Source organism: Myxocyprinus asiaticus, chromosome 5, assembly GCF_019703515.2.
Source record: "Myxocyprinus asiaticus isolate MX2 ecotype Aquarium Trade chromosome 5, UBuf_Myxa_2, whole genome shotgun sequence".
Lineage (NCBI taxonomy): Eukaryota > Metazoa > Chordata > Actinopteri > Cypriniformes > Catostomidae > Myxocyprinus > Myxocyprinus asiaticus.
The window spans coordinates 28,720,156-28,741,745 of record NC_059348.1 but is presented as its reverse complement, the minus strand read 5'-3'; the positions used below and the strand labels follow the sequence as shown (position 1 = coordinate 28,741,745).

At 40.4% G+C, this 21,590-nt stretch overlaps 1 protein-coding gene across 2 annotated transcripts in view; it reads right to left on the bottom strand.

Annotated features, from left to right (window-relative positions):
- The window catches only part of LOC127441514 (fibronectin type III domain-containing protein 3B-like), a 225,655-nt gene that overhangs the window by 69,263 nt on the left and 134,802 nt on the right, over nucleotides 1-21,590 (bottom strand). For both annotated transcript variants that reach the window (XM_051699036.1, XM_051699035.1), the window contains 2 exons: nucleotides 20,446-20,677; nucleotides 18,234-18,506 (listed from right to left, as the gene is read on the bottom strand). In XM_051699036.1, the coding sequence (XP_051554996.1) occupies nucleotides 18,234-18,506; nucleotides 20,446-20,677 (505 nt within the window). The remainder of the gene's footprint in view (nucleotides 1-18,233; nucleotides 18,507-20,445; nucleotides 20,678-21,590) is intronic.

Here is a 21,590-nt window from a genome sequence, read left to right as displayed (position 1 = left end):
AAGGGGGGTGAAAATAAAGAATGTGAAAAGGATTGAATGGAGGTAAAGATAGAGTGGTCACAATGGAGCGACAGAACTTGAGGAAAGAGAAAGTAACAGAGATGAAGAGAGAAACAGAGAGGCCAGATCAACAGCTTGTTTGTGGTCAGAATAAGATCAAAATAACCCCCTAACACTGATTATTAAAAAAGCCAATTCACATTAACTTTAATAACCTAGTGTGACAATGTTCTTCTGAGGGTCACAGGTTATAGAGGTCATGTCCGAGTCATAAAAGAACCCACAACACTCTATAGACCTACATGGAAATCACTCTGTGGCCTTCAGGAAATATAAAAAAGTGGTCTGGATCTGTAGTGTGAGTGGAGTGTTTGGCTGTTTAGGTGTGTTTTGGTCTATGCGAATAAGAGCGTGCATGTGTATATAAGGAGGTGCTAGGTAAACATCCAAAACTGAATTTGCAGACAACTGGGGGAAAAAAAGCTCTCCAAGAACACCCACAGAGTTGCAGACGCCAAATGGTCAGGCCAGTAACTACACCCACATGTCTGCGAGTGTGTTTGTGAATGAGCGCTAAAGCACTGTAGCGGTACTACAGGCATTTAAAGGGATGTGCACCTGAAAATTGTCATCATTTACTCACCCTCATCTTGTTCCAAACCTTTTGCTTTTACTCCATGTAACACAAAAAGAGATGTTAGGCAGAATGTGTCACCATTCACTTTCATTGCATCTTTTTTTCCATACAATGCATGTAAATGGTGACTGAGGCTAATACATCTCCCTTTGTGTTCCATAGAAGAAAGGAAGTCATACGAGTTTGAAAAAGGGTGAGTAAATGAAAAAATATTCACTTTTAGGTGAACTTTCCCTTTAACAACAGCTTGTATCTTCTAAGATAGCATCCTGAAAAGGGGTCATTATCACAGCTGTGTACATTCCCCCACAAGCTGACACAGACCGGGCACTCAAGGAACTGTATGGGATTATAAGCAAGCAGGAAACCGCGCACCCTGAGGCCGCATTCATTGTGACCGGGGACTTTAACAAAGCCAATTTGAAATCAGTCGCACCAAAATACCACCAACACATTAGTTTCAACACACGAGGAGACCGGGATTTGGACCATTGCTACTCTTCCTTCCGAGATGGCTACAAATCCCTCCCCCGCCCACCATTTGACAAATCAGACCACTCTTCCATTCTGCTTCTTCCCGCTTACAGGCAGAAACTGAAACAGGAAACACCCACCCTCAGAACGATCCAGTGTTGATTGGACCAATCAGATTCTACGCTACAAGACTGTTTTGATCACATGGACTGGTGTACGCTGATAGCGTAACGTGTTTCATCAAAAAGTGCGTAGAGGATGTTGTTCCGACCAAAACAATACGGATCTACCCCAACCAGAAGCCACGGATAAATAGCGATGCTCGCGCTGCACTTGATGCACGGACCTCCGGGAATGCGGAGGAGAATAAACAAGCCAGTTATGCACTCCGCAAAACCAGAGCAGCCAAACGCCAGTACAGGGGCAAGACTGAAGGACAGTTTAACACCACCAACTCTAGAAGCATGTGGCAGGGAATTAATACCATCACGGACTTTAAAGGGAATAAAAACTCTGCCATGTACACCGCTGCCTCTCTCCCAGATAAGCTAAATAAATTTTATGCTCGTTTCAAGGGAAATAACACCACCCTCGCGGAGAGAGCTCTCGCGGCCGAAGCTACAGAGGTTAGTTCACTCTCCGTCTCTGTAGCAGATGTAACCCGATCCTTCTGACGGGTGAATATCCGTAAAGCCGCGGGTCTAGATGGCATTCCGGGCCGCGTCATCGCGTGCGCGAACCAACTGGCTGGTGTTTTTAACGGACATTTTCAACCTTTCCCTCTCCTTGTCTGTGGTCCCCACATGCTTTAAAACATCCACCATTGTGCCTGTACCAAAGCAATCCAAAATCACTTGCTTAAATGACTGGCATCATGTTGCTCTGACCCCCATCATCAGCAAATGCTTTAAGAGACTAATCAGAGATTACATCTGCTCTGTGCTGCCTCCATCACTGGACCCATTGCAGTTTGCTTACCGCAACAACTGCTCCACTGATGATGCCATTGCATCTACAATACACATTGCTCTCTCCCACCTGGAAAAAAGGAACACTTATGTGAGAATGCTGTTTGTAGACTACAGCTCAGCATTCAACACCATAGTGCCCTCCAAGCTTGATGTGAAACTCCGGGCTCTGGGCTTAAACAGCTCTCTGTGCAGCTGGATCCTGGACTTCCTGTCAAGCAGACGCCAGGTGGTTAGAATGGGCAGCAACATCTCCTCATCACTGACCCTCAATACTGGAGCCCCACAGGGCTGTGTTCTCAGCCCACTCCTGTATTCCCTGTACACACGACTGTGTGGCAACACATAGCTCCAGTGTCATCATTAAGTTTGCTGATGATACAACGGTGGTAGGTCTGATCACTGACAATGATGAAATGGCCTACAGAGAGAAGGTGCTCACTCTGACACGCTGGTGTCAGGAGCACAACCTCTCCCTCAACGTCAGCAAGACAAAGGAGTTTGTGGTGGACTTCAGGAGAAAAGACAGAGAACACAGTCCCACCACCATCAATGGAGCACCAGTGGAGAGAGTCAGCAGCTTCAAGTTCCTCGGTGTCCACATCACTGAGGAACTCACATTGTCTGTCCACACTGTGGCCATTGTGAAGAAGGCTCATCAGCGCCTCTTCTTCCTGAGACGGCTGAGGAATTTTGGAATGAACCACCACATCCTCACACGGTTCTACACCAGCACTGTAGAGAGCATCCTGACTGGCTGCATCACTGCCTGGTACGGCAATAGAACCGCCCACAACCCCAAAGCTCTGCAAAGGGTGGTGCGAACTGCCAGACACGTCATCGGAGGAGAGCATCCCTCCCTCCAGGACATACGTATATATGTCAATACAGTACAATACAACCTACTGTATATTTTATATATACTATATATACTATTTTTATTGTATAATGTGTATTCTATATTGTGTGTATGTGTATTCTATATTGTGTGTATTGTATACTGTATATTGTATATTATTATTTGTACATTGTGTTGTGTGTAATTATGTGTATATTAGATATGTAAATTGTAATGTGTAAATCTGTTTATTGTAAATTGGTATATGTCTCATTTATGTCTCATCACTGTCATGACTGCTATGTTGCTCGGAACTGCACCCAAGACTTTCACCCACTATTGCACTTGTGTATATGGTTGTGTGACAATAAAAGTGAAGGGGCTACAGATAGAGAAACTAGGCTGTCGCTATCAGCATTGGTGATCAGTTAGACAAACACGCTTCACAGTCCAAAATTCCATTAACTGGGCCGATTTGTTTGTTAGCTTTAAGATCAAAGCCTCCTGGAAGTTTACATGTGCCTTACGCTGAAAATAAAGAGCATTTTTGTGGACTTATTCATCTTTATGCAAACAAGTGCGCACACAGGTTCTTCACTCATTTCTGCCAACTGGTGGGGGGAGGGAGAACGACGCATTCTTGATTAGTGACGGTCGTTAAACAGACTGCTTATTGGACCAGAGAGGTGTTATGAGTCCATAGAAAAATGTGAAAAGTGCCTGGGCAAAGGCTTAGTCAACCAGAAATTCATTAACAAAGACCAACTAAGGTTGTGGCTCCTGAACAGGACATGGACAGGATGACTGGTATTAGGGTTTTTCCATTTTTACACAAGGAGCACTTTTCAAAAATAATAATAAATGTTATTTGTATAGCACCTTTTTTAATAAAATGCAGCTCAAAGTGCTTCACGGTTAGAAGTATAAAAACATAGAATTTAACATTTCAGAGAAAGTAAAACAAATTATCGCAAAATGAAACAGTACAAAGATAAATAAAAATGAATTAAAACAAATGTAGGAAAATCAGAATTATTAACATACAAATTGAATATAATGATAATTAGTAAAAAAACAAAAAACAATTGATGTGACACAACACATTCAAAAACACTGCTTTTCAGCAGCACAGAAACATCTTGACACACACTGACAGCTTCACGCATCTCTCTGTCCCGTCAGCCGCTTTCTCCTCTCCTTAAGTACTCCCGCCACCCCTCGCTGGAACACGAGACCGGTGTGGCATACAGGTGAAAGTCATTCGCCACTCATTATCTCAGCTTCGCTCTGCCCAGGCGCCACTCGGCTCCGCCCTGCTCACCACACAGTTATAAATGTATGATGGTGCTAAAGCATTAAGTGCTTTAAACACCATTAAAAGAACCTTAAAATCAATCCTGTATTTAAAGGTAACCAATGCAAATTAGCTAAAACTGGTGTAATGTGGTCTCTACTCCTGGATCTTGTAAGCACTCTGGCTGCAGCATTCTGCACCAGTTGCAGTCTATCTATACAACTCTTAGGTAAGCCAGTATAAAGTGCATTACAATAATTGATGCGAGAAAAAATAAAAGCAAGAATAAACTTTTTCGTATCATCAAGTGAAACAAAGGGCCGAATTTCTAAGATTTCTAAGATGATAAAAACAGGTCTTAGTAACATAATTTATATGATACACAGGGTTGGGGAGTAACGGAATACATGTAATGGGATTACGTATTTAAAATACAAAATATAAGTAACTGTATTCCAATATAGTTACAATTTAAATCATTGGTAATTAGAATACAGTTACATTCAAAAAGTATTTTGATTACTGAAGAGATTACTTTGCATTTTATTGTCATTTGTTTCATTTAATATTTAGTCCTTTCAGATGGAAAACATTTATACATATAAATGATGCGATCCAAAGTGCATTTGAACAGCGGCGAAACACTTTCTTATGATGTGTTACATTCATATGAGCAGACAGAGAAGTTAGTTTGAAGTAAGTTTGGAGCAGAAGAAATAGAAATAAACCTTGTGTAAATTGTCAGCTTTATGCTAAGCTAAAATGCTATTTCTAGCCATTTTACAAGCACGTTACCAGGCACGATCATATATTTTTATCAAGAAAATTCACGTTGGATCATAATTTATTTTTTTCTAGTAAGACCTTTGATATTAGGGCAAAACTCATTTTCTTGATAATAATTTTTGTATAGTTTTCCTGTAAAAATATCTAAAAATCCTTAAAACAAGATCAATTTGATTTATCAATTTAGATTTTTCAGAGAATGTATTTTTAACATGTGTATTTTGTCTTACTGTACTGGCAGAGTTTTTAAAAGTCAAAACAAGTAATAAAATCTACCAGTGCTGGAGAAGTAATCCAAAGTATTTGGAATACGTTACTGACCTTGAGTAATCAAATGGAATATGTTACAAATGACATTTTACAGCATGTATACTGTAACCCAAAAGTAACCCTCCCAACCCTGATGATACAATACACACTGCAATAAGTCATATCTTGAAACAGCAGAAAAAAGTATTATCCAAAGTGGCCAAATAAAACTCTAAAGAAGTCTTTATTGTACAGATCCATACAGAAAATGTCACAGATAATGGGGTGGCAAAAGACGGGTGTGGGAGGAAGGGAGAGAAAGAGACAAAGAGTGTTTTCATCTCCACATAGCACACATTCCATCTGTTCAACAGCTGGCTGTCTAATCCCTCTCTCACACAAACCTGTGCCTCCCTGAAAACCACTACAACAGCCCGCTCTCTTTCTAATACACACAGCCCTTTAAAAATCACTGCATAGTCCTGTACTGCACACCCACCAACCCATACCTACCCACCCACTCACCTATCTCAAAACTATTCTTTTCCAGATCCCTATTAGGGCTGCACTATATATCACATTTATTGAGATATTGCTAATGAACATATCGCGTTATGCAGTCATCCTTTAAAAAGTAACGTTTATGGTGACACAGATAGCAGAGAATAGGTGCACGATTGTCACGTGTGTGTGCTGCGTGCAGACGCAGATCCTGTGTGTGCTCGTGCCCAAAAGCTATCCCTCATAGCATGAGATATTCCCCATTTATTTTCTTAATGTCATTTCAACATTAACAGACTAGGTGATTACATGAGAGATGACACATTTATTAAGCTGTACTGTAAAAAACCTCTCCCCTCAATCTCTCCTGTTTTTTCAACATACCCTCTGATGCTCATTCATGGTTTTCTTTTCACGCTTTAAGTCGGAGAGAGAGCATGAGAGAGATGACATTCTTTGTAGCATATTTTCAGCAGTGCATTGCCTCTCCATGTATACATAATTTAGCACCAGACTAAACTGATCAATCTTTGAGATGGGAGAGGTTGAATTAAGGACAAAAAAATGTTGGGCAACACCCTCCAGACATAGGGATGGTAGGCATGTGTGTAACTGTTTGATAAACTATTGTTTGCTTTTTAGTTTTAGAGACTGTATAATCCTCCAGCCCTATCAGCAGGATGGATGCTTGTTTTTCCAGAACTGCCAAGCTGGCAACAGTCTCTCCCCCTTACTGTGCTAGCTTCATGTCTCCAGCTATCTCCAGAGGGACTCTCAGTGGCATTCGCTCACTGCAGAGATGCATGGCCTCTTTACTGCCAAGGGACACAGGGATATGCCAGAGCTTCCTGGAAGGGAACTGGAAAGAATGGAGAGAGTTGGCAGAAGAAAGAAAGGAGGGATAGAAAGGAAAAGTAGAGAGACAAACCGCAGAGGAGGGAAAGAGACTGAACTGGATTGACCCCTGTAGTCACATTGTCCAGTGGCACAATCGCTACTTTAGTGGCACACATGCCAGTTTATTGCTACTTTTTGTTTAATTTTCCCTCCCTCTGTTGAATGTTCTTGTGTGAACAAAAAAATTAATCGTAAGAATTTTCATAAGAACATTCGTTTCTTAAAAAAAAAAAAAAGAAATAAAAGAAAAAAAAAAACACTGAAGGGAGAATTCACCAAGAATAAATTGGATCTGCTGATAGCATTGTTTATTTACACATGCTGTCTGCATTGTATTAGCACCCCATTCTCTATATGAAATAAATGCGCATACAAAATCTAAGCTAACACAATTTGCATGCCGTATTTCGCAAACTTAAGAGAGAGTTGTGAGTGCTAGGTTGTGGAGGATACCACAGGCTGCAATCTGGCATACTTTGCTGGGACTGTACAACATCGCTCCTCCACTGCAATCCAAGCACCTGAATTGGCTCTTTAAAATGCAGAAATTGCACTTGACTACACTGCGCATCTGGATATATACCCAGTTACTGTATAATGCTCTTCTCCATCATTTGATCATCGTTTGATGAATAACTGCTTGCATGATGAATAGAAAATGAACACAAACATATCTTTACTATTTAATTCCGCTAACTGCCTGCTTTCAGCAACATTAATTGCGTCAGGCAAATGGTGCTAAGCTTTAAAAGGCGCAATTTATAATAAGAATATGTTATTAATATTGAAAGGATGCATGTTTTTGCTGAAAAGAAAGACAATGACTTAATTTAAATATTTACAGCCCAGTGATCTTTCAGTGTATCTAGAGTGAAGTTAAACTGAAATGTGGGTGGTTAGTGAATAAGACGCAGGTTTTGCACTGAAATACTGTGTAGGAAGTGGCACAACTGTGTACTGAACTCACTCTTAAATGCTGAATTATACAATAGAAATCGCAACTGTCTTCAAATGCATATTTAGCAAGTATCACCACTCTAATATTCCTGGCACAGACAAACAGTCTATGCTGAATTTCACTGAAACAGACACAGTTTGTGTTCTGTGTTATTGTAAGAGGGACTTCCCAGAAAAAAACGGCAACGTTGATTTTGGCCCTGCGTTCAGAGCTGTGTGTGGCAACTTCTTGAAATGTAGCCTAACCAGGCCCTTAAAAAATCTCTTGCTATTGGATGCCTCAAACAGCACAAGGTTCCACTGGCATCAAGATAGGTGAGAGTTCTAGCGTGCCAACTGTAAATGACTGAATAAGCACCAGTGCTGTTACAAGCTCTTATCTGCCCTCGACCTTCTCATGATTTGATTTCCCAAGTTGAGTCACCCATTATTGCTCCATTACATGTTGCTATCAGAGTGACCTCAGGGCATAACCTTTTCAGTGACTCAAATGATTTTATATGAAACCTAAGGCCTTAAAAGACAGCGTTTCTGCATGAAGGTATCTCTTACGGAAACTGGTTTCAGACCAGATTCCAAAGCACATAACATCTAATGATCTAAATTCAAGTGAGCTTTAAATATAACCAAGCTAATATTTAGTGACTACAGTGCTTATTTCTTGATAGGAACTGTGTCATAAGTTGGGCATTAGCTGCTTTCAATCATTCCCTCAGATGGCATTTTTATTATTTAAACCAACCGTCAAACCACACACTCAGGATTGTGGAAAATCATAGGCAGTAAACAAATCATTTATGCAGCCTTTAAAATCCGACCAGATGAAGGCATCTTAGTAGACAGGATGTAATGCAAGCATTGGATACAGACGTACCTTGAAACCTATCTACATTGGTATATACCTTTTTGGAAAATACAGCTTAAGATGGTTGCTATGTTTTGGAACATGGTAGCTGGTTTCTTGCTAGTCTACACTGGTCATTTGCTCCTTCAAGCTGGTCATTAGCATGCATGACCAGTCACCATGGGCCGGTTGCATAAAACTTTTGTAGACTAGTCTTACCAGTTTGTCGTCTAAAATTTTGGTCTTAACTTTTTCAGTTAGTTGCATAAAAACTTAGATTGGTCTAATTTAAGACCAAAATGTAAGCCTGCATACCCCTAGGCTAACTTTTGTTTACAATCCATTTTGACATGGAAAATAACTGTCAGCTGAGCCAGTGGGCACTTCAGTTGAGAGATAGAAGGGGCTTCAGTTGAGACATTGCAGAAGACTTTGACTTCTACGATGCTAACAAAATGCCTTGTGTTTTTTACTATTTGGGTTAAAATCACTAATTTTGTTCATTAGAATCAATTTTGAAGCATTGTATTCCTCTAATAAGCAAATATTTTCAGAGAAGGAAAACTGTATTGAGCATCCACAGTTGGCCATTTTTTAAGGTGTTCAGCGTCTTACTTTTCCCACAATGCAATGCAAATTAGACTGTCTTACTAAAGACAACTGTGAGCTTGTTTTATGCAACAAGCTTTCTATGGCTTCCTTAGCTAGTCAGACTAATTGTTAGACAGTTATTGGCTATGTTTATGCAACCAGCCCAATGACCCAAAACCAACTTGACCACCTTATGTTGGTATGACCAGCTGGAAGCTGGTTTGTTGCTACTGGCTTGGACCAGCTAATGACCATTTTATGACCATCTAGGACCAGCTAAAACCCAGGTACCATGATCCAAAATTTAGATCCAGCTTAAGCTGGATATTCCAACAGGGATACTGCCTGCAAAGGCAGCATTTTTTAGCTTATGAACACAACCATATGTTGCGAGAAAGTGAATGTGGCAGACTGAACTGTTACCATTGTGGCAACTACAGAGAGCCAAGATGGAGGATTAGGGAACATCTGTTCCTCCAGGTCACCATTGACAGAGTCCAAGCACGTAGCTGGAGGAAGTGCTCAGCGCTAAAGAGGAGCAGAAGAACATCTGCTTCTGCTTGACTCCACAAACAATAGATACGAAGAGTCTGAGTTAGAAAGGAGTTAAGGTTGAAGTGCTGTAAGCCTGAGACCATGAGAAGGTTAATCTACTGGCTAGTCATCCTCTGCACAAGCTTATCCCAAGCCTGATCTAGTTGATGATGGAGGAAAGATTGAATGCATAGAAATCCTTGCAGCTTAGGAACTAAGGAGTTGATGGGCCCTGGGATGTGGTTTCCTGTATTATGTAATTGAACTTCATGAGCTGAGCTTGTACTGAGCATATTTGTGCCCACTGGGTGATTTGAGCAAAGACCGTCCACGTGAGGTGCTGAGAGAAGACAGGGTGAATTGTTTTCACAGCTCCAGCCGTGTCTGGTAGACAGGCCTGGACCTTCAAGCTGCTATACCAACAACAAAGTATTTTAGACAGTTGGAATGTCTGCTCTTTTGTTGTCTGTCTCTCTATCTTTATTTTTCTCTTTCTTTCCAGTAACTCAACTAGTGGAGCATGGTGCATACCAAGCCAAGGATTCGACTCCAAGGGACTGATAAAATGTATAGCTTGAAGCCACTGCAAGTTGCTTTGGATAAAAGTGTCTGCAAAATGCATAAATGTCTACCTTACTCTTGAGAATTTGATTGTTGTTGTGGGTTTATTTGAAAAAGGAAAAAAAAAAATCTTAACCTGATCTCCAGTGTGACATGGGAAGCCAAGTCTTCTGCATATGTGTATGTGTGGTCATGATGATTTATGCCTAGGAGCAAGGCTGCAGTAAGGCCCAGATGGCCACAGCCCTCAGTAAGTGAAGTAAGTGAGAAGCCTCAGTTTGTTTTCAGTCCTATATCATCCGCTCAGTCGACTGCACAACGGAGAACTGCACAATGTGGTCTTTTAGGCTGTTTTCATCCTTAGTTTGATTTCCAGGTCCGATAGGAAGTTTGATTCCCCTCCCCCGGCTTGTCTCTGTACATTGTATTATTTGGTTCTAAACCATGGTATGTTTGCGCCATCAATGTGAGATCCACTGTGAGTACTAGAAGCAGTTGTTTAACACTGTATCTAGGTGAAGGCAGAAAAGACAACAGCCTCACTGTTTTACTGTAAAACCTTAACAAGCACAGTGCAACACTTGAATCTTTCTGTCATGGGTGCACTGCAAGAGATGCAAAGAAGGCAAGCTGTTGCTGAAGGTCATTTCTGCACGCAGCAATAATAAATGCATTATACTACAATAGGCAAATTATATGTTATTAATCGCAGCTCACTTCCACAAGTCAGTCCAGATTGAGTTTATACCAATTTACAAACCATACCAAAGCTTACGTGAACCGTCCTCCAGACTACTGTTTCAAGCAGACTCAGGTGTGGTTTGTTGGTGCACAGCAAAGTTTTGAAATCAGCTAACACACCAACCAAATGAACATAACTCTAATGTCAAAAGGACTTCAGTCCATGCCAAAGTTTAGTGTAAAAGCACCCTTAGATTAGACTCTTGCATCTTGCTTCTGTTGACCTCACTTAATCACTTGGCCCACATTGCTTATTCCTAAAGCCTGCCATTAAAAAAAAAAAAAAAATATGTATATATGTATATATATATATATATATATATATTATACACAAAAATAAACATTTAAAAATAATTAGCCAACCAACATATGTAATGTTGAAAAAGCAGCCAAAAGCAGTGAGTAATAACTTCACAGGCAAATGCAAGTCTTATCTCCTGGGAACTCTGCCACAGACAGGGTTCGCCTTTGATCCTTAAGATACTCTAAGTGTGTGTGTGTGTGTGTATCATCAAGAAACCATATGGATGTATGAGGTAAAAGGAATTCTTGTTTAGCTTGTCAGACTATGAAAGCCTATCGTGAAGTGATCAAAGGATGTGCGGTTTGCGCTTGCAGCAGACACAACGTGTTTCCATGATGTCAGAGCATATTGAGTCAAATCTTACAACACCTGTATACAACACAAGCTTGGCCTTTAAGACAATCGACACCCAGAATAAAACATTTGAAAACTTCTTTGACAAGCAAAATGGAGCATTAAGGGCAAAACTGCTCTTTTCCCTGCTGAAAAGATATTCATACTGGTTTAGGCTGATTTCTGATGGTTTGGTGCTGGTTTATCTGGTGGACCAGCATAGCCATGTTGTTCACTAGCAAAAAAATGCTTGTTAACTACCGTAGTCTTTCAGTGAAGCTGGCTGACCAAGGAAGTCTTGCTGGTTAAGCAAGTTAAGAAGCCTGGTGGACCAGCATCCAAAACACAACCTATGCTGGTTATGACTTTTCAACAGGGAATACATTACCATCTAGGGATGGTTTTTGAAAGCCAAAAGGGAGCTTTTAGAGCACAACTGCCTTTTTGACAGACCAAATAAACAAAGGGGTCATTCACCTGCCGCACTTGTCAGCACTTGCAAATGTGAATTGACGAAACACCTGGGAGCAAATGGCATTTCAGATTTTTTACATAATTTCAAACTGTTCGACTTCAAGGCAACCAAGGCAAGGGAGAAAAAATTGGCAGTAGACACTGTAGAATAACAGCAAAGAGCACAGGTGTGGGTTTAAATCATTTAAAACAGTTATGGACGTATACACTGAAGAAAAATGTTCATGTTAGAAAATGTCTTGAGTAGAAAATGGCATGTGAACACATCTGAAATGGAGCTCTTTTCCAATTGCCACTGCAGGGGAGCTGATAAGGCACATGTGGAATCAGTAAGGATCGTGGCCATGCTCAAAGGACCCCTTCATCAAGAGAACGTGACTACAAAGGTATGTGGGCCGCCTTTTAGCAGAGGCCCAACCTGGGCAACAAGAGCCACATTGTGGGTGCTGGAAAAACGATAGCACCTTGGCGATTCCCAGCTATGCAGTTTCCTCAGCATGACGACCCCCTTTACCTCTATTTATGCACTTATCTTTTTTTTTTTTTTTTTTTAAGAGGAGAGAGAAAAACATTGTGGGCAGACTTAGGCAAACATGCATTACAGATGTCTAATGGAAGCTATGAAACAGAGGCTAAACATTCTAGCTGTGTATGAGATGATTTAATGTAACCACAATAACATCTATAATGTCTTGGGTAAACGTTGCTGAGAATTTCTGGCACAGAATGTAACCACCTCACTCTGTTCCAAAGCTTGAGGCACTTTACATTGTAACCATACCTTTACGTTACATTAAGCAATACCTCACATTATAGGAGATTAGAGAGTTTTCTTATTTATAATAAATACATCTACAGAATATCATATTTATATAATTACAATTTTTGTATTATGTAATAAATTAAAATCCATTTAAAATGTTAATGTTATACAGAATACAGTATATACAGTGCAAAAACCTAAGGCATATTAGATGTTCACAGAAAAGGATTTTTTTTTTATATCTTCTGCCTTAGTGTGTCAATAGGAGATTAGATAGTTCTTATTTTTAAATGAATAAATATATCTATATTATATTTATAGAATTACATCACTACATCATAACGTCCTATGTTATATTTATATAACATCATAAATTAATATCCATTTCTAATGTTAATATATACACCGATCAGCCACAACATTTAAAACACCTGCCTAATATTGTGTAGGTCCTCCTCGTGTCACCAAAACAGCGCCAACCCGCATCTCAGAATAGCATACTGCGATGCTATTCTTCTCACCACAATTGTAGAGAATGGTTAACTGAGTTACCATAGACTTTGTCAGTTTGAACCAGTCTGGCCATTCTCTGTTGGCCTCTCTCATCAGCAAGGCATTTCCATCCACAGAATTGCCGCTCACTGGATGTTTTTTGTTTTTGGCACCATTTGGAGTAAATTCTAGAGACTGTTGTGTGTGAAAATCCCAGGAGATCAGCAGTTACAGAAATACTCAAACCAGCCCATCTGGCACCAACAATCATGCCACGCTCCAAATCACTGAAATCAAATTTTTTCCCCCTTCTGATGGATGATGTGAACATTAAGTGAAGCTCCTGACCCATACCTGCATGATTTTATGCAGTGCACTGCTGCAACACGATTGGCTGATTAAATAATCACATGGATGATGGTTGGTGCCAGACGGTGATGAGGGGTCAACAGAGAATGGCCAGACTGGTTCGAACTGACAAAGTCTATGGTAACTCGGATAACCGCTCTGTACAATTGTGGTGAGAAGAACAGCATCTCAGAATGCTATTCTGAGATGCGGGTTGGCGCGGTTTTGGTGGCATGAGGGGGGACCTACAGTATTAGGCAGGTAGTTTTAATGTTGTGGCTGAACGGTATATATATATATACATACACTATATTGCCAAAAGTATTCGCTCATCTGCCTTTAGACACATATGAACTTAAGTGACATCCCATTCTTAATCCATAGGATTTAATATGAAGTCGGCCCACCCTTTGCAGCTATAACAGCTTCAACTCTTCTGGGAAGGCTTTCCACAAGGTTTAGGAGTGTGTTTATGGGAATTTTTTACTATTCTTCCAGAAGCGCATTTGTGAGGTCAGACACTGATGTTGGACGAGACGGCCTGGCTCGCAGTCTTCGCTCTAATTCATCCCAAAGGTGCTCTATCGGGTTGAGGTCAGGACTCTGTGCAGGCCAGTCAAGTTCTTCCACACCAAACTCGCTCATCCATGTCTTTATGGACCTTGCTTTGTGCACTGGTGCGCAGTCATGTTGGAACAGGAAGGGGCCATCCCCAAACTGTTCCCACAAAGTTGGGAGCATGGAATTGTCCAAAATCACTTGGTATGCTGAAGCATTCAGTGTTCCTTTCACTGGAACTAAGGGGCCAAGCCCAGCTCCTGAAAAACAACCCCACACCATAATCCCCCCTCAACCAAACTTCACAGTTGGCACAATGCAGTCAGACAAGTACCGTTCTCCTGGCAACCGCCAAACCCAGACTCGTCCATCAGATTGCCAGATGGAGAAGCGTGATTCGTCACTCCAGAGAACGCGTCTCCACTGCTCTAGAGTCCAGTGGCGGCGTGCTTTACACCACTGCATCCGATGCTTTGCATTGCACTTGGTGATGTATGGCTTGGATGCAGCTGCTCGGCCATGGAAACCCATTCCATGAAGCTCTCTACGCACTGTTCTTGAGCTAATCTGAAGGCCACATGAACTTTGGAGGTCTGTAGCGATTATAATACCACTGACAGTTGACTGTGGAATATTAGTAGCGAGGAAATTTCACGACTGGACTTGTTGCACAGGTGGCATCCTATCACAGTACCACGCTGGAATTCACTAAGCTCCTGAGAGCGGCCCATTCTTTCACAAATGTTTGCAGAAGCAGTCTGCATGCCTAGGTGCTTCATTTTATACACCTGTGGCCATGGAAGTGATTGGAACACCTGAATTCAATTATTTGGATGGGTGAGCGAATACTTTTGGCAATATAGTGTATATATATATATATATATATATATATATCACACACACACACACACACACACACTCTAACGGTCAAATTTATGGTCACTTACTCATTCTTTATTATTATTATTTTTCACATTTAATGATAATAGTGAAGTCATCAAAACTATGGAAGAACAGAAATGGGACTATAGGAATTGTATTGTGACTAAAAAAAATCAAAAAGAAATCAAAACTGTGTTATATTTTAGCATCTTCAAAGTAGTCACCTTTGCATAGACTTTGCAGACATGTACTCTTGATATTTTCTCAACCAACTTCTTGAGGTATCACCATGGGATGCTTTTTAAACAGTATTGAGGGAGTTCCCATCAATAGTGGGCACTTATTAGCTGCTTTTTTTTTTATTATTCGGTCCAAGTCATCCATTTTAAAAACTTTTTTTTTATTTTTATAAAATTTTAGTTTTGTAATGAAATAAGTATGTTGGCACACTTATATTTTTGTCTACAAAACTAATTTCAAACATTTAACCATATGCCTTCAAATCAAAAGGTTTTTAAGATCATGAGAAACATTTCAGTCAAGTGACCCCAAACTTTTGAATGGCAGTGTATATATATATATATATATATACACTATATATACTGTATATACACCGATCAGCCACGACATTAAAACTACCTGCCTAATATCGTGTAGGTCCTCCTCGTACCACCAAAACAGCTCTGACCCGTCGAGGCATGGACTCCACAAGACCTCTGACGGTGTCCTGTGGTATCTGGCACCAAGACGTTAACAGCAGATCCTTTAAGACCTATAAGTAGCGAGGTACGGCCTCCATGGATCGGACTTGTTAGTCCAGCACATCCCATAGATGCTCAACCGGATTTAGATCTGGGTAGGGTTGCACCAGCTGTACGTAAAGTCTCACATAAGTTGGGACGTAAAGTTCACACAAAGGGCTTAGTAACTGGGCTTAGTAACTACTAGTTAGTTTGTAACTAAGTCAATTAAGTTTGGTTGCACCACCTGTTCTTAAGGCAAGACTTAACTAGTAGGTCGAAAGCTCTCTGTAAAGTAATGCATAGTTGCATAATATGACGTTTACCTGTATTGATCCAATAAACAGCCTTCAAATTTGTACACAGAACTGTTAAAAAGCCATGAATTTCAATTTGATCTAGTTATGGTTGATGTTCAAACCTCGTTTGCTCACGTAACTGTCAGCTGCAATAAATTATATCCCCATTAATGTTGTTTTATGCTGAAGAGCCGTTGAAAAGTAAGTTTTTTTTCTCACTCGTAAATGTAAACAAGTGTAAATGTCAATATCATACTGTATGTCTAAAGGATTGAAGCCTGTCACGCAAAACATTAGCTCATTGATGTCATAAAATATCAGTCTGCTTTTTTATTCCATCTGTTAATCCTGGTCGGAGGCTTCCGTAAATATTTAGTTTATACGTAGGGTTACATTCTACCTAAGTTTAATGGTGCAATGCTCAAATATTTAGTAGTGCTTAAACTGTGACTTTTTGTGCCCATTTATGCCACAACTAGGCTAAGTTGTAACTTACATATAGCTGGTGCAACCGGCCCATGGGGAATTTGGAGGCCAAGTCAACACCTTGAACACTTTGTCATGTTCGCCACACCATTCCTGAACAATTTTTGCAGCATGGCAGGGCACATTATTCTGCTGAAAGAGGCTACTGCCATCAGGGAATTCTGTTGCCATGAAGTGGCATGTGGTCTGCAACAATCTTTAGGTAGGTGGTACATGTCAAAGTAACATCCACATGAATGCCAGGACCCAAGATTTCCCAGCAGAACACTGCCCAGAGCATCACACTGCCTCTGCCAGCCTGCCTTCTTCCCACAATGCATCCTGCTGCCATATCTTCCCCAGGTAAATGACGCACACGCACCTGGCCATCCACATGATCTAAAAGAAAACGTGATTCATCAGACCAGGCCACCTTCTTCCATTGCTCCATGGTCCAGTTCTGACGCTCACGTGCCCATTGTAGGTGCTTTTGGCAGTGGACAGGAGTCAGCATGGGCACTCTGACCACTCTGCGACTATGCAGCCCCATACGCAGCAAGCTGCGACGCACTGTGTGTTCCGTTTCTATCATGGCCAGCATTAAGATTTTCAGAAATTTACGCTATAGTAGCTCTTCTGTGGGATCGGACCAGATGGGCTAACCTTCGCTCCCCACATGTATCAATGAGCCTTGGGCGGCCATGACCCTGTCGCCGGTTCACTGGTTGTCCTTCCTTGGACCACTTTTGGTAGGTACTAACCACCGTATACCGGGAACACTCCACAAGACCTGCTGTTTTGGAGATGCTCTGACCCAGTCGTCTAGCCATCACAATTTGGGCCTTGTCAAAGTCGCCCAGATCTTTACGCTTGCCCATTTTCCCTGTTTCCAACACATGAAATTCAAGAACTGACTGTTCACTTGCTGCCTAATAAATCCCAGCCCTTGACAGGTGCCATTGTAATGGGATAATAAATGTTATTCACTTCACCTGTCAGTAGTTTTAATGTTGTGGCTGATCAGTGTATATTAACATTATATATTTATCTTCTGCTTTAGTGTGTCATTCCTTTTGCAAAGACAATATAAGAAGAACAAGTAGTCCTGCAACAGATGGTACGGCCCCCACAGAGCTGAATATCAACATCGAGTCAGTCTGGGATTACATGAAGTAACAGAAGCAGTTGAGACAGACTAAATACAGAGAACTGTGGCAAGTTCTCCTAGATGCTTAAAACAACCCACCTGCCAACGACCTTGAAAAACTGTGCGCAAGTGTACCTTGAAAAATTGGTGCTGCTTTGAGGCATAAGGTGGTCACACCAAATATTAATTTAGCTTTTTTGCTTATGGCACTTTGTAGACCTGTACAATGACAATAAAGAACTTTATTTTGTATATATTATATAATAGGACAAAGATATGAAATGATACTGTGAAAAGAGGGGAGAGGAATCGGCAAATGTTGCAATCCAAATCTGAACTCTGGTCACCCATTTGAGCTCAACAGCTTAATTTGTCCAAGCTCAAACCCCTTAGACATGGCTTGAATAATCTTAATCATTTGCTAAAAAAAATAAATATACTGTAAAAATGCACATACATAAAAGCTCATGATAGACTCTATCATTATACTGATCATTCATGGACCTGTAACTGTGATTCCGATATTAAGAATATAAAGCCCTGCAAAAGTTCTTACCCTGTAAGTCTGGCTCGCTGGACCTAGGGCTACTCCGAGAACCACGGGTTGTTTTTTTAGCCCCAGGACTGCTTCCTCCTCCACCACCTCCAACACTTCCATGGATCTTGCCGTACCCATTGTACATGTTGTTGCAGCCCATGTTGCTCTTATAGATAGAGGGAGGGCTGTTGAGATGATTCTGACGCTCCAATCTGTCCTTCATCTTCTTCGGTGGTGGTTTGTACTGCTCATCCCGCCCAATGTAGTTCATCCCATACAGGGGAATAATCTCTGCAGCAACGAAATTCAGCATTCAGTCATGAATATTTCAAGTTAGAATTGAAAGAATTCCATTTATGAAAACATTAAAGGTAACACAAGCTCCAGTGTCTAACGTGTTGGTCTTTGGTACCAAGTTGATAAAATGTAAAAATATTTAATGATACCAGCCTTTCTACAGCATACATATTACAGAGTACCAACTCAATTAAGCGCCCACACATTGTCTGTCTGACAGTAGGCTGCTTCTGAACACTTGTATAATTATCTGAACAATCAAATGGACCTCTTGGTCAAAGCACCTGTTTTGCTGTGGTATTAATGTGAACAGTTGCTTATGCCTTAAATGGTGGGACAGAAAAAAATCAAATGTGTGTTAAAATATATGATCGGTCCATTAGGCCTTGAAGTGCAAATGCAGACTAAGATTCCCTTTTTGCATTCATCTGCACTCTTTTTTTAGTTGTTTTTCTGTCAACATGCTTAAGATGAACATTTTGATCATTGCACCGCAACTCGCACATTTTTTTTTCAGTGTCTCACGCAGAATCATCCCGGTTTTAGACGCCATGCCAAGTTAAGTGCTTGAAGTGGGCGGGTACTCACCAATACGCAGTATCTGCACTTCTCTAATTTATTCAACAGAGTACCGGCAGATTTTCTTGCGTATCACCACTTCTTAGGGTCTCCCAGTATGATGTAATTTCTTTATTTAATGTAATACAGTGGATGATTTGATGAGGACTGCCAATTTATCTGACCCTCTGACGGATTTTGATCAAATTGCATTAGTCTAAACACCTGAGCACTCTACGCAAAACTCAGCGGTGAGTTTAACAACACTCAGCAGCATGTGCAACAGCATCAGCGTTCATAAAGCAATCTGTCGCCCAGTCCTAGACCAGACATGTGTGATTAAGCTTGTCTGGGTTTAATTCAGTTACACTGTTTTTCAAAACATGAACCAGCAACTTTTAGGTAAGCACATTTTATTGCATCTTATTCAAATCAAAATGTAGTTATGCAAATTGCTTAGGTAGCAGTCAAAACTACAGACTTAAAAAATAGCTGTTACAGAAGTGATGTCAGCTCATATGCACAACCTTTTTCAACAAAAGATAAATCGATGTAATCGATGAATCGAACTTAAAGGAAATACACAAACGTTCGCTTTTATTCTCCATTCTTCAAGTATTAAACAGCCGTGTCTCATCTGTTCATGGTCAGTTGTGCTCGTTAAAAGTGAAAACGTGAAGTGTCATTAAACCTGCATACATGCATACAGTATATCCTGATTGATTGTGTTTGGTTCTATAATCAGACATGTGTCTGCATCAACAATCCTGAACATCAGCAAATCAGTTTGTTCTCCGTTTACCAATGATTATCTGCACAAATATTTGCCTCCCTCACAAATTCACCATATGGGCAGGACAAGAAAATGCTCATTTTCTCCTCCTGAATGGGAGGATAATACAGAAAAAGGTAGAACATGTATTGCATTTTTTCATTATTTTATCTAAAAAGACAGTTCTACATTAGATTGGAATTGTTTTCTTATGTGGGTTAATATTGTCAATGATATACAGACTTTAGCAGATCTAAATGTTCTTAATCTGTTTTCATAAACAATAACCCTACATTGTAGCCTATGTTTTTATTTTCAAAGTAAAGTGAACGGAAACCTATTGGTTTTTTGAGGGTGTTAGGTCAATTTTGTTCTTTAGCCAGATCTTAAAAAGGAACTTATGTCCAGACCTTAAAAAATATTAATTAAATACCCCTGACTATTTTAATATAAACGAACACACATTATTAACAGTGTTTTGTTTTTCATGTTAACGTGTTAGTTACAATGAAAGTGTTAGGTAAGAAATATATGGAAAAATGTTTGGCCCCCATTGAGTTTTCATCTGGATAATCTGGCCTCTGAAGAAAGTAGCACCCTTACCTTCATTGTATATTGGAGGGATATGATGCTGGTAGTACTGGTGGGGTGGAATGTCCCCAGGGCTGACGGGTGGGTAGAAGGCTGTGTGTGAGTTGGGGATAAAGGGTGGGGAAGCCATGTATGGAGGTAAGTGATGAGTGGGAGAGATGGCTGGGGAATAGCTGGGAGGATAACATTCCGGAGACTGAGGGGTGACCACCACTCTCCGGACCCCTGTGTTGTCTTCCAGCACCTTTGGAGAGAACAACCGAATGAAGAGGGAAAATTAATTCGGAACAAAAATGCTAAGATCCACCAGTATGGCTTCTCATACGGGTAGTTGATGCATAACATATCCACAAACTTTTCGGGTCAACATCAAGATTTCAGGATAAAATGTATAGGAATTTATTATGTAAAGTGTATATTTTAGGTGCTAAGACTTGTCACAATTTCTTTAGTTTTTTGCCATTTTTAAATCAAAATTTTGTCTTCACTATCTCTTTTTAAATGCTCTTGCGCTGTGTCAAATGAAATATTCCACATAGCCTCTCAATTAATCAGCCTCTCAAGTATGGCATGTCACATTACAGGACATGTCAACTTTCCAAAAGTATTTCATGTCAACTACCTATAAGTATAAGGGGGAAAACTCAGGGGACAATATCTTGACATTCTTCTCAGTATTTAGTAGGATACATAAAGCCATACCTACACCATCTGCTAGACATGCTGACTCTGAGTGTATATCCAAGTGTGTGTGTGTACATGTGATTGTGTTTGACAAGCCTATCAATCAGCAGAAAGCAGTTTGAGAGAGGATGTCAGGAGTGATTATCAAGGCTCAAGATCAAGTCTTGCTATGCATTCAGACTTTGAGAGAGCCTTCGTTTCATCATGCATGTCTATGTGAGACATTAGACAGACTAAAGTTGTGGAATGCGAGCCAAGAGGGGAAAGGAGGTCTCTTGGTCTCCAAATAAGGTCTCCTTCAAAATTGTTCTAGATTTTAAAGGTAATGTTATTTTATTTTAGATGTTAAAATACTTTCTCTTATCTTAGTTTAACGGACAAAGACAGCCATAAGTAAGCCAATAGTAAGTTGATTCTTCCGAAAATATGTAAACATTGTGGCTATGTGGCTTTATCAAAAAATCGCTATGTTT